Below are 14,701 nucleotides of genomic sequence, written 5' to 3'. Positions count from 1 at the left end.
GGACTAGTCTTCACCCAGGTATCTCATTTCTCACATTTTTCTATATTCAATTTTGGCAAAATTAAATCATAAGCTCTAATCGTGTCGTTATGTATTTAATTTCATTCATTAGTATTCATAACTAAAGAACTCATTGCTGATTTACAGGTTGAATAACTGATCATCACCGCCACTTTTGGTACTCAAACAAAACATTTTTACCTTTCTCTAAAAGGGACATTCCTTGGTAAGATTTTAATGAATCTCAACTCTTTGTACGATTGTATCGCCTTTTATTTCATTTTTCTTTTGTTGCTGATTAAATTTCTTTGCCTTCTTGCTTCAGTTTCGTCGTTGCATTTCTAGAGTGTTTGTGTATCAGTAATTGTGTGGAATATTGGTAATTTAAAGTTATGTAGTGTGGGCATTACATTTGAAATGATATTATATTTGAATTGAAATTGATGGTTTGTAACAACTAACAACTCAAATGTTGAAAGAGAAGATTGTGTATTTGTGTTTGCGTTGAATTTGGTTTGTATTGAATTGCTTATTTAAACTTCGTTTAATGCACACTTATACAAGGATAATTTTAACTATATTTAATTTTTCAATATTATTCTATTTTTAATAGCTGCGTTCGGTTTTCACATTCTTCTACCATCCTAGTATTACTCAAGTATTAGCTCGTAACAACTTATACTAGCTGTTATTTAATACAGCAACTTAATTTTCAGAGATTTTTAATATGAACTAATTTTCCGCAATCAAATTTAATCTATCATGAACAATGCAATTTTATTAATTTCTATTTTTACAACATATAAAATTATTACCAACAGGAAATTTGTTAGATAAAAATGTCATCTCAATATAACAATACTGAAAATATGAACAAAATTTTATAATAAGTGCTCTTCACAAAAAACGAGTCTTAGTAAAAGAAGAGAGACATCATTTACGCCGCCGCTGGTTGGGTGTGGCTACGACGTGGGGTCGGCGGGATGGAAGGCAACTCCCGGAGGTAATCTGATTTGATCTGGGATGCTGACTAGATACAATTCTGCTTGTGTGTGTTCTAGTGCTCACGATTTCTATAAAATGATGATGGTCGAGTAGAAGGAAATTGCTGCCTCAAATTCAAATTCTGATTATTTGTAATTCACCCTTCCTTGAGAGAGAGAGAGAGAGAGAGAGAGAGAGCTATTTTCTGACTTAGCTTGTTTCTGAGTAGCGAAACTATCCCCTTCTCACCATCTACGATTCAATCTTGCAACCAGTAAGTACTTTTTCATTTTTTTTTCCATTTTATGTTGAGGGGTTGTTTTAATTAAAACAACTTGTAATTTATCATTTTAGTAACTGTAATGCTGCTACTTGAATAACGTGCATTTTCCATAATTTCATGTACTACCTGTTATCATTCTGTGTTCTATTGTTCACTGATTAAGAAAATCAAATTTAAAGACTTTATTGGGGAAGATTTTGATGTTTAACTTTCATTTACAATTGGAAAATTTCATACATTTTGTTTGAAGAATTTTGAGAAGAAACATTAAGCCGTTGTGAAAACGGACATAATTTTCAAATATAAAGAAGGAAAAGTATTCGGCGGGTGTTGAAATATTTAACAAAATGGAAAGAAGAACATGTCTACTAGTTGACAATGTAGCCACTGATGACATACTAACAAAATGGAAAAAGAAGAACATGTCTACATTTACTTTGTTCTTAATCTCACGTTAGGCAAAATAATTGGACCATCTTGTTATTAAAAACTGCCAACATAGGTGACACTTAAGCCACTAATGACATGCTAATTAATTTTATTACGTTTAATCATGTGACAATGGTAGCTGGAAATCATGTCACACTCTTAACAGTTTCAACTAACCAATGCTAAATAGGAGTATTAATTCAATCATGTGTGTATGCAAGCTATTTTTAAGCTGCCTTTTCAGTCTCCTCTCTTGTTTCTTTCATTGTTTCTCCCCCTTTTCTTAACATCTGAGTGTTGGCCAAAAAATTAAAGCTTGGAATTGTTGTAATGGCAGAGGCAGTGGTGTCGATTGCTCTACAAACCATCCGTGATTTGCTATCGGAAGAGGGAAGGTTCTTATCTGGTGTAGGCAATCAAGTCAAGGAGCTCGAGAGGCAGCTCAAAGAGATGAAGTGTTTTCTAGAAGACGCTGATAAAAGACGACATGAAAGCAGAACCATCACCAATTGGATCTCACAGATCAGAGATCTCGTCTACAGATCCGAATCTGCCATTGAAAGGCACGCAGCTTATAAAGTTTCTTCAAGGAGAAGAGGCCTCCGGCAGTTCGTCCGCAAATATTCCTGCATTTTGGAAGATTGCAACTCACTCCACCAATTAGGCTCCGAGATTTCAGAAATTACATCAAGTCTGGAGAGGATAAGCAAGGGTATGCAAGAAAACGGCATAAAAAGAAGCATAATCATGAATCCAAATGGAGAGGGGGAAAGCTCGGGTGGAAACAACATGTCAAGGAAGACTTTCCCCTATTTGGAGATGGGAGATTGCTTTGTAGGCATGGAGGATGAGGTGGAGCAGCTTGTTCAACTCCTAAGGCAAGAAACAGAGGATCGAATTATTTCAGTGTGGGGAATGGGAGGCTCAGGCAAGACCGCAATTGCAAAGAAGCTCTACAACGAGACGACCGACTTTGACCTCTCGGCGTGGGTTTGCATTACTCAGCAATGTGAGAGTCGATCAGTTTGGGAGGATGTTCTGAGGCAACTAGAGAATCAGAACAACAAGAAGATATGTGTGTCAACTTCAAATCTGAACAATGACCCAAGAATAAGGAAGGAGGTTCCAAGTCTGAGCAACTCAGAGTTGATAGAGAGACTATGTGAGATACAAAGAGAGAAGCGATGTCTCATAGTTTTGGATGATGTTTGGGAACTTTCTCATTGGGAGGAGTTGAAGCATCCATTCATTGTCCAAAATTTGCAGAGCAAAATATTGGTGACAACACGGAAACAAAACGTGGCAGAGATTGGATTGGCAGTGAAACTTGGGCTCTTACACATGGATGTTGCTTTGGAACTACTTAAAAACAAAGCATTTGACCATGGCAACATTCCAGGTTAGCTATACATTATTATTCTAATCTTGAAAAATTGTTTGTTGTAGAGCTCATATAAATGGTGTTTGGTTAAACTTAGTTTGCTGAGCTCATATGCTCCAATATCTTATACTCCCATTGTTCCTTGTTAATAGACACGCTTCTTTTCAGCACATAGATTAAGAATAGTGAATAAAGTAAGAGATATGAAGAAGAAAAAAATTAAGAGAGAGGGTTACTCGTTGCCAAAAATAGAAATGACTCAGTTATTTTGAAACTTCCCCAAAATAGAAAAAAGGACTCAATTAACATGGAAATGTAATGTATCCAAAGATTCAAAATTATTGAAATGTCGGATAATTGAGTTTATAAGCTAGCGAGAAAATTGCTATTAGAGAGAAAATCATAGTCATAATAGATAGACAATCGCATTTAGTACTAGTATAAAGATGTATTGAGAGAAATGAAATTAAAAGTGTATATTTTGCAAGAATTTGTAGATTGTTTATAAGTTTATCTTGCCAAATAATTTGCAGAATGTATAAGATCTCGTACAACTTATAACTACTTTTAACCAAACTTATAAGCTCGGCAAACACCTTCTTTGTTAATTTCACTACTCAGTTGGTCATCATCTACTACTAATTCAATATGCAGACTTTGCTTTGGAAGAAAGATTTGAGAAAATTGGGAAAGAAATGGTGCAGAAATGTGGGTACTTGCCATTGGCAATTTCTTTACTCGGCGGGGTCTTGAGAAAGAAAAACTCGATGGTGGAGTGGGAATTAGTAAATGAGGATATCAAAGAAGTCATATATAGAGATGAAAAACAGATTGATGGAGTTCTAAATTTAAGCTATGAAAGTCTACCCTATTATTTGAAGCCTTGCTTTCTTTCTATGAGTATATTCAACGAGGACGAAACCATACCTGCTTGGCATCTATATAAGATGTGGATAGCACAGGGCATGATTTCATATGAGAATACTGGAGACAAGAATAAAAATTTAATGGACATCGCTGAGTTGTACTTAAGTGAGCTGGCCTCAAGGTCCATCATTCAAGTTGAAATTCAGTATTGTTATGATGTCACGGATAGAACTAGAAAATACGGTACTTGCAAACTTCATGATGTAGTACGAGAATTATGTTTGAAATTGGGGAAAAGGGAGGATTTTGGTGTGCAGAGTTTGGAGTATCATGCTGGAAAGCTTAGTACCTTACGGGAAGCTTCCTCACATGTGAAAATACAACATTTAACTATCAATTTCAAAAGTGAAGTCGAACACGAGCTTGAAGCTGCTTGTGGAGAAGATACTAGCAAACATATAAGGTATCTTCGAATATCCAATCTCATAAAATCAAATGTTCTTGAGTTTCCCCCGAAAAGTGTAGTTGATTTTCAGAAATTCAAATCGCTGAGGGATCTAGTCATCGTGAGATTCAAATTCGCAGGAGGAAAGTTACCAAAAGGGATCACTAATCTTGTCCACCTTAGATGTTTGCGTTTAGACGCATGTGAACTTGATAAGCTACCGTCATCCATGAGGAATTTGGTATACATGGATACCCTTGATCTAAGAAATTCAATTAATGTTGAAGTTCCAAATGTTTTTAAGGAGATGTTGCGATTAAAACACATGGTTTTTCCTGTTTATGGAAATAAAAAAGTTGGAAATTATCATGTAAGATTCGATGAAGGGTTAGATGGGTTGGAGACACTACAATTCGTTGATAGTAGATGTCATGAACTAAAATGTATAGACAGAATGAAGAATCTACGACGATTTGCATCAAGAGTACATGATAAAAAAAGCTTGTCAACTATCTTGAATGCCATTACCAACTGGAACAAGATAGTCGTTTGTGATGTTAATATTGGAGACAGTTGTGACTTAACAGATGAGCAAATGCTGGAGAAGGTTTTGACATGTCCCAATCTTCATAATTTGTGTATTAGTTCTAAGTTAGGGAAGGAGCTAGCAAAGTGCGGGAGCAACTTGATGAGCTCGAAGCTCAGGTTTTTGGATCTGTTTGGATGTGAGATTGAGGATGATCCAATGGGGATACTGGGAAAGCTTCCTTGCTTGATAAGATTGCAATTATATCGAGAATCATTTGTTGGGGAGGAGATGAGGTGTCCAGCAAACAGTTTTCTTCGTCTCAAGAAGCTAGTGTTAAGAGGTTTACCAAAGTTGAGGGAGTGGAGAGTGGAGGCAGGAGCCATGCCCCTTCTCTCTCAATTAACAATCGGAGAGTGTTCTTGTCTAGAGATGGTTCCACAGGGATTGAGTCGCATTTCTACCCTTCACACTCTCGTAATTAAACAAATGCCGAAATTGAGAGAACGGGTATCACCATCAGGACAGGATTTCCACAACGTCCGCCATGTCACTTCAATTATCATCAAGGACTAGTCTTCACCTAGGTATCTCATTTCTCACATTTTTCTTTTTTTCAGTTTTAATGTGTTCTCAGTGGTTGGTTTATATGCCATGAAACTGTTGGCAAAATAAAACCATAAACCCTAATTAATATTGTCATTATGTTTTTATTTTCATTCATTAGAATTCATAACAAGAGAACTCATTGCCGGTTTTACTGGTTGAATAACTGATCATTACTGCCGCTTTTGGTGCATAAAAAAACATTTTGTCTTTCTCTACAGGGTACATTCCTTGTTCTATCGCTTTTTATTTTATTTTTCTTTTGTTGCAGGTTAAATTTCTGTACCTTGGAGCTTCTTCAGTCTTGTTGTTGCATTTCTCATCTTTGTACTTTTTTCTCTTCCTAGAGATCCTTTGTAGTTATGTTTTGTGTGTAATTAATTGTTTGTAATCTTGGTAATTTTCATTCCAGTTGAGATAATCATGCTTTCTGGAAGATGGAACATGGAGTTGAGATAATCATGCTATTGGTGTTTCCTTTAGCATTTGTGTAATTCTTTTCTGAGTTAAGGAACATTGAATTTAGGACATCAGTTTAGTTTTATTAGGTTATTTTTAATACTCCTTCAGTTTAATAATAGTGGAGTTATTTTAAATGTTATGTTCCATAGGAGTTGAGTTATTTTTTTTTTAGTAAAAACCAATATATTTCTTCTCACTTACTTTACTTTCCCTTACTTTATCTCTCTATCTTTTTCATTTTCTACTTTATTATATTTTTACTTAATTCACTTAACACTATTTTTTTAAAAATTGTGTGCTGAAAAGAAACGTCTTCACTGCTATAGAACAAAGGTAGTACCTCCCAATGAAATAAAAGACTATGTATGAGTTTTGGATTTGGGTTCAACTGCTTGACTAATTCATGAAGCCATGTTGGCTGTAGTTAATTACTCCCTCCGTTCTTCATAGTTGAGGCAAAACTTTTCAGCACGGAGTTTAAGAAATTGATGTTGAATGTGTTAAATAAATAGATAAAAAAGTAAGAGAGGGAAAAAAGTAGAGAGAATAAAATAGAAAGTGAATAAAGTAGAAAGAATAAAGTAAGAAAGAGTAAAGTAAGAAAGAGAAAAAAGTTACTACATAGGAAAATGACTCAACTATGAGGAAACTTTCCAAAATGAAAAAATGACTCAACTATGGAGAAACTGATGGAGTACTAGTCATATTTTTTTCAATATGATTCTATTTTCAATAGATGCGTTCTAATATTTCATTTTCTTTCAATAATTTAAAGTTGTTTCAACTCTAGCAACTTAATTTTCAGAAAAGTTCAATTTTCTACAATACTCCAACAAATTTAGTCTATTCTGCAAGATTCATGTCATGAACAATCCAATTTTGACAATTACAATTTTAATCCTTATTTGTGACTTGTTGAACCAAACACTTAAATAAGATAACTCACAATTATCTTAATCTATCAAACACTCAATACATATTTCTTAACTAATTGAAACTATGATAAGTATCATGAATTGTATCATGCCTAGTCGAAACATGACATAGCTACCAAACGGGCCCTAATTGTGTGTGGATTGAATTTGGTTTGTATTGAATTGCTTGATTAAGTATATTCACATGCTATTTAGTGGGTTAGTGGGCTATATGATTAATAAAAAAATGTGGCCCAACATTGAATGATCCAAAAAAATGAAGTTTTAATACTCCTTAATTTCATCCCCAAAGAATATACACTTTGGGTCCGATATGGATTTTAATGCAAAATTGATAAAGTAAGAGAGAGGTAGAGAGAAAAATTAATTAAAGTATTGTTAATGGAAAATAGGTCTCACCTCATTAGAGAGAAAATAGTTTTCAAATTGGAAAGTGCATATTCTTGTGGGACGGACTAAAAAGAAAAAAAAATGTATATTCTTATGGGACGAGGAGAGTACTATATAACAAAAACATCACTTACTCCGCCGCTGGTTGGGATGTGGCAGAGAGCCGACGGCGTGGAGTCGGCGGCCGATGGAAGGCTACCCCCGGAGGTAATCTGAGGTCAGCCTGATTTTCAAATTAAAAAAAAAGGAAAAAGTTAGCGGCGGTTGTTGAAATATTAAACAAAATGGAAAAGAAGAACATGTTTAGTAGTAGACAATTAAGCCACGGATGACATACTAACAAAATGGAAAAGAAGAAAATGTCTACATTTACTTTGTTCTTATTAATCTCACGTTACGCAAAATAACTGGACCATCTTGTAAAAACTGCCAACATATATAGGTTACAATTAAGCCACTAATGACATGCTAATTAATTTTGTTACGTTTAATCATGTGACAATGGTAGCTGGAAATCATGTCACACTCAACATCAAAAAATTAAAGCTTGGAATTGTTGTAATGGCAGAGGCAGTGGTGTGACATCAAAGCAGAGGTTTGTAATATAACTCAAACGTCCAAATGAGGATTTGTAGTATAAATTTTGTTTGCGTCGAATTTTGTATTTATTGAATAGTAGTAAGAGATTTGATTGGATTTATTTCTAGAATGACTTTTTCTCGAGCCTTGATTCTTTTGGTTTTCGTTCCTTAATTTTAATACACCCTTCAAGTTAAGTGACATAAGTGCCCTGGTTAACATATTTGTTGAACAAACAACAATTTCATTATATGTTTGCATATATTTATGATTAATTGCTAACTCGTCCCAATAAAAAATGTCTCTCCTTTCTTTTGATTTTGTTCTATTAAAAATGTCATATTTCCATTTTTAGAAAAAAAATCTATCATATTAATATATAAAAAATATATTTTCTCATCCCATTCGACACACAAAACAAAAAACCTTTTAAAATCCCGTGTCACATTCTACAGTATTACATCTTTTATGGGACAAATGGTGCATTTAATAAGGGCCGATGCTGATAATGAGGTAAGTCACCACATGTGAAATACTACCAAAAATGGGCATGCATCAGTAGTGTCATCTGTTAAAAGAGGAGAACATCTAGCCTAACACTTACATCATTCCACAATTTTGGATGGGAAAAACGCGTTATAGTTTTAAGAGAAATGGATTTAAATTGGAATCTCAATATGAAGATTATATAGTACACCTCAAAAAATAAAATATAATGAAATAGCCGAATTTCATTGGACAAAATAAACTGTGACTACACTGATTCAGAGTGGAATTAGGTTGCCAACATATCATGCATCATTAATTCTATACTTTTATCAAAGAAAGAATTTTCAATCTGCAATAGCAAATTATTTCAAAGAAAAATTTACAATTAAATATTAATGAATGGTCAATAAAATGAACTCATGTTTATTTATTCACATAAAATTAAATAACTTATCCCATTTATTAACTAAATAAGAGATTTGATAGAATTTACTTCAGTATGACTTTCTCTTGGGCTTGGATTCTTTATTTATTTCCTTCTAGTACTCCTTCAATTTAAAGTTATATGGTTAGTAGGAGTACTTAATTTACCAAGAGCTTGGGGCAAAACTTTTATAATTTAACTTTGGTCAATATATGATATATCCGTCGAACAAACAACAATTTCACTATTTTTGCTTATATTAATTAGTGTGAGTCCACTTCAATGTGTTTGATTGGATCAAATTGAATCGGTTTTTTTAGATACACCGGTTGCAATTTTGATATCCAAACATATTATTGATGGATGGAATACCAATTTCAACCACCTTGTTCTCTTCACTCTAAATTTTATGCGATTGAGAATCATCTTTTGTTTCTTTCTTCTTCAAATAAGTAAATTTCATTTGATACAATTGAAATAATTGATTGTGAATCTCATAGTCACTGGGTTGTCAAGCACAAGTTGAGAATTCAATAGTTTTAAATTAATGTCAAGTACATTCACAAGTTGGAAATCCAACTTGAGAATTTTCAACTGTTTTAAATTAAAGCCACTTAAAAATCGCTTATTCTCAACATATTTTTAGTCATATCTCAATAATTATACTTTTTGGATACATGCATACAAATGGAGGGTTTGTATGGACTTTCAAAGATATGAATTTCAAGATTTAGTAAAGTATATTTCTATCTACCTTAGATGATCATACTTTATATATTATTAGAACTCTTTTCGTTCACAAGAAACAAGTCATACTGGTTTGAGTTTTAGTTTGATAAAACTAAAACTATTCATTCAATTTCATTTTTTTAATGTATATTTCCAACAAATTCAATTAATAAAAACACACTTCATTAAATAAAAGGAAATTATAATTTAAAATCCTAAAAAATAAAAAAAAAACACATAATTAAAATCTTAAAAAATTAAAAAAAAACACATAATTTAAAATACTAGAAATTAAAAATTGCACACTTAAATTATAAAAACTACTCCGTCAGCGAATCATCCCCCGAAGGCGGTGGCGGTACCCAAAGCTAGATGGAGACGGAATACCAAGTTGACTTGTCAGATACTCAATGTCAGCATGATGGGCTTGGTATTGAGCAGGCGTCATGCGTGAAGTGTCAGACATCGTGGCGGTGAAGTATATGGACATTAGAGAGGACGACGGCCCTTGGGAGCCCGCCTGGCTTGATTCGCCTCGGCCCCTCCCCCTCCCCCTAGCCATCTTCGCCGCCTTGTTCCCTTGCGGCTGACGTCATGTACCGGAGGAGCCCCCTGCATCGGATGTCGGGAACTCAACCTCTTGTGAGGCGTTGCCTTCCCCGCCATCACTAGACAAGTATTGTCCACCCGCCGCATGATTCGTGCGTTTTGAGCTCGAGCATGTGCTGGAATCGACACCGCCAGCCCACCTATCAAGATGTTTGACCGCCTTCCAAACATCCGGAAATTTGAAATCTTTGCCGGTGTCAGATTTAAAGACTCGCAAAGCCGCTCTCAAAATGTCTGATCCAATGGCTCTGCTTTGGTATTGCTCTGCTTCCCTCTTGTAGATCCCACAAAATATTTTGACATCTCTGTCGGCTCTCTCAAAATAAGCGCGAAGCATCTTCAGGTTGCGGCTGAAGGCCACCCTCGACTTTTTTGCATTGTATACGTCGGTGACCTTATCCCAAAAACACTTGCGGGTTTGTTGATTCCCGATGATGGGATCGTTCAACGTTCTGATCCAAGCGTCGAACAGAGCCATCGTCTCCGCTTGTGTGTATAGATGACGACCGCCATCCTCACGGTCCTCCACCGCCTCCGGAGTGTGTTCCTCCGGAGGATCCTCCCTAATTTCGGATAATCCCTGCGTTTGCGTGCTCCTCAGACCGGAGGGACGATAGTATGCATCAATTGGAAAAGATGGTGTTTGGTACGCCTGCGTCGACGAGCCTTGGGTGCCCGGCAACGAACTGGAACCGGAAGCACCCAAAACATTGTACATGCCCCCAGTCGACAAACGCGATCAAGTCGTAGCCGCCGCGAGAGTTTCCGTCACCGGACATTTTTGCAGAAATTGAGGAGGAAAGAGATATGATATGATAGTGTTTGTAAGAGTGTAGTGTTTGTGTGTGGAAAAATGGAGGAATGAGTTATTATAGACGAATGTGGGTAAAAAAGAAAAAAAATCTGCAAAAAAAAAAAGGGTAAAAAAACGGCTGAAAAAAACTGTCAATTTTTTTTTCAGTTTTAAAAAATAAATAAAATAGGCTAAAATCGACGCCCACTCGCAGAGCCAGCGAGTGGGCGTCACGCCCCAACCGTTGCTTGCCATGTGGCCGACGCGTGTGGCGAGACAGCCCGCCAACCACCTCTCCCCCCGGGCTACGAGACGCGGCGGAGCACCTGCATCACTGTCTCAATGTGGTCTCGTCTGGCCGGGACGAGACCGAGCCCGCGCCGAGACAACGATGCAAGTGCTCTTAGGGGGAGAGGTTTAGCAATAAAAGAACTCTCCTTTTCTTTAGTTTAGTAACCTCTAATTTCTATTCTCTTCCTCCACATATAAATAGAAGTAGGCTCTATAGAAGGTGCTCGAAGACATAGGCATTTTGGCCGAACTCCGTTATCAAAGTTTTGAGTGTGTTTTTTTTATTATCTATTTTGTTCTGCTTATTTATTAGTTTTCTTTTCTATTGCAGTATTGTATTCAATGTTATTTGCGGGATTGGTAATATCTTATACCTTTCTTTTGGGTGTTTATTGTGATAAATTATAGTATCTATGAGTCTGGGATTTAAGAGGGATAGTGTCCCACCAATCTTTTATGGCAATTTTGTCGACAGGTAAATTAGTTCATATATAGTATGGTTGTTTGTATTCACTCATATTTATAGGGTCCGAAACATATATTTTTAAATAAAGAATATACTGTTTACTGAAGCTATTTTAAAATTTAAACCACTTATAAATTATTAAAATAATTAATATAGTAGTATAAAAACAAATATTAAACCTAAAGTATAATTATATGTACTATACAAATAATAATAACATTTAGTATATAGTAAAATATAATTGAAATTTAGTGGATGATAATTATATAGCATTAATAATAATTACTTAGAAAAATATAAAATTAAACATGAATTATTGGTTTGTGTGGATGGAAAATTTTATGTTTAATGTATAAGAATTTTTAATGTTCACAATATTCTCAAAAAGTCCTTGTGGTGGAGTGTTAGAGGTGTTGAGTATGTTTACCAGAGGTCATATGTTCAATTCTATCAATCACAAAATTTTAAAAAATTTAAGATTATTTTAAAAGTAGAGAATCATTGATTCCCGAACAGCCGGTTTCGATGGTTCACAACTGTCCGATATGCTACCTGCTATATAGGCTGAACCAGACTGGACTATGTGCCGATTCACGATCAAACCTATCATAACACACATGTCCGTTCCAGTTTTTAAAACATTGTTCATATGAGATAAACTCCATTTATAATGCAACGCAATCTAGTGCATGGAACGTGTGATTGACTTTGATAGATACGTAAATTGTGATTAATTCTTATCTCCACATATATATTACCTAGTGATATTAGGAGAAGGAAAACGGCTAAATACCTTATCACAGTCATTATTTTTCAATTTTATCAAAAAATTTTGTAAATAAATGGATCTATTATTATTAAAACTTGGGCAAAAATATTTCTTTCTAGAAACACCAAAATCAAAGAGCGAAGGGCTAGAATTGAATGAGCTTTGAGTATATTCCACACAATAAAAAATGGGATATATTTTATTTTATACTCTGTATCTGAAGTATTTCAGTGGCTACATTTTGTCGCATTTAACTACCTAATTTAAAGTGTAAAAATATCACATGAAAATAAAATTAACATAAAAGAGATAACGACGGCTATATAAATGATTCATCCAACAAATCTATTATACGTATATATTTATAAATTATAACACACTCAACTTATAAATTGTAATGTCTCACATCAAAATTCGGTGATTGTTTCGTAAATTTGTTTCTAAATCGCAGAATATATGGCCGACGGTCAGGCGGCGGCGGTGAAGCCACCGGAGAAGAAAGAGGATGAGAAAGTGCCGTTTATAAACTATTTTCCTTTGCAGACAAGCTCGACATACTTCTAATGGTGGTTGGCACAATCTCAGCCATCGGGAATGGCGTGTCGCAGCCGCTCATGACGCTTATTTTCGGCGAGTTGATCGATTCCTTCGGCGGTGGTGATCGATCGACTGTTGTGCATGCAGTTTCAAGGTGATCAATTTAGGTTTTTGTTTTTTGTTGAATGTTCTGTTTTGGGGATTCCATGCAGCCGATTGTCGTCCAATTTAACGCGATAATGCTTAATCGAGTTGTTTCGTTTAATTAAATGCTCGATTGGATCCGAATTTCGTGCCTGTATCTGCGGACGTGGGACTGCTCCTCAATTGATTTGAATTTGAACTTGTATGAAGCGATGCTTTTAATTTTGCAGGTTTCGTTGAAATTGGTATACTTGGGCATTGGTGCTGGTATTGCTTCACTTCTGCGTGAGTATTAATTCCTTTATTTACTGCATTTGAATGCAATTTGCGGTTTACATTTATTGCCATAAACTGTGTGAAATCATGAACAGAGATGGTGTGTTGGATGGTAACTGGTGAAAGACAGGCTACTCGAATAAGAGGACTATACTTGAAAACTATATTAAGGCAGGATGTCGAGTTCTTCGATACTCAAACCTCAACAGGAGAGATCATTGGGAGGATGTCTGGCGATACGATTCTCATTCAAGAAGCCATGGGTGAAAAAGTAAGCTCTTAAGTTAGGATAATAGTCATTGTAAAAGGTATAAAAGAGGCAAGGATTCTTAAATATGAGTTTGATCATGAACAGGTGGGAAAATTTATTCAATTTTTTTCAACATTCTTTGGAGGCTTTATTATTGCTTTCTGTAGAGGATGGCTCCTGTCGATCGTCTTGTGTACGTGCATTCCTGCTCTTGTTGCAGCAGGAGCAGTTTCGGCTGTACTCATGGGGAAGATGGCGACACGTGGACAAACTGCTTATGCTGATGCCGGAAATGTAGTTGAGCAAACAGTTGGAGCAATTAGGACGGTATGTTTTCAGAATTTCGATCCAATTGATTCTTCCTTGTCAAGTTAAAATTTACTCTTCTATTAACTTGTGCTGTTACACTGGTCAATACACTGGTGAAAACAAGCTGTGGATAAGTACGACGCCAAATTGGTTATTGCTTATAAGGCTTCTGTGAAACAAGGGCTAGCTTCAGGCACTGGATTTGGTTGCATGTTGTTCATGGTCTTTTCTACTTATGGACTTGCAATTTGGTATGGAGGCAAACTGATTATAACCAAAGGATACAGTGGAGGGAAAGTTGTGAATGTTATCATGTCCATCATGAAGGGGGGATGTAAGTTGCATTAACTTAGTTTCTTGTTTTCCAGATTAACTTATTTCGCTAAGTATGATTTATGCTTCTTCACCAGAGCAATTGGCCAGGCTTTTCCATGTGTGAATGCCTTTGCAGCAGGGCAAGCTGCTGCCTACAAGATGTTTGAGACCATCCATCGGAAACCAAAAATTGATGCTGATTGTGGTGGAATTATTTTGGAGGATATAAAAGGGGAGATCGAGCTCAAAGATGTGTATTAGATATCCAGCAAGACCAGAAATCCAGATATTTCAAGGCTTCTCGATTTTCATACCGAGTGGGAAGACTGCTGCTTTGGTTGGGCAGAGTGGGAGTGGCAAATCAACCGTGATTAGCTTCGTGGAGAGGTTTTTATGATCCTGAAGCTGGACAA

General features: G+C 35.7%; 1 protein-coding gene and 1 pseudogene across 2 annotated transcripts; both read left to right on the top strand.

Moving 5' to 3' along the window:
- The first annotated feature begins 933 nt into the window (after positions 1 to 933).
- Positions 934 to 6,015, top strand: LOC121790528 (probable disease resistance protein At1g58602). Of its 2 annotated transcripts, XM_042188724.1 has the most exons (4): positions 934 to 1,258; positions 2,034 to 3,095; positions 3,732 to 5,502; positions 5,793 to 6,015. In XM_042188724.1, exons 2-3 carry the CDS (start codon positions 2,147 to 2,149, stop codon positions 5,489 to 5,491), a joined length of 2,709 nt encoding a protein of 902 aa, XP_042044658.1. In that variant the 5' UTR covers positions 934 to 1,258; positions 2,034 to 2,146; the 3' UTR covers positions 5,492 to 5,502; positions 5,793 to 6,015. The 2 variants fall into 2 exon arrangements, with proteins under 2 accessions (XP_042044658.1, XP_042044657.1); XM_042188723.1 differs by lacking the exon at positions 934 to 1,258 and having other exon boundaries at positions 2,027 to 3,095.
- Positions 6,016 to 11,635: 5,620 nt separating this feature from the next.
- On the top strand, positions 11,636 to 14,698 carry LOC121790530 (annotated as a pseudogene).
- Positions 14,699 to 14,701: the final 3 nt, after the last annotated feature.

Source organism: Salvia splendens, unplaced genomic scaffold (assembly GCF_004379255.2).
Source record: "Salvia splendens isolate huo1 unplaced genomic scaffold, SspV2 ctg54, whole genome shotgun sequence".
Lineage (NCBI taxonomy): Eukaryota > Viridiplantae > Streptophyta > Magnoliopsida > Lamiales > Lamiaceae > Salvia > Salvia splendens.
Note: the sequence above shows the minus strand (reverse complement) of the source record. Positions and strands in the feature narration are given on the sequence as shown.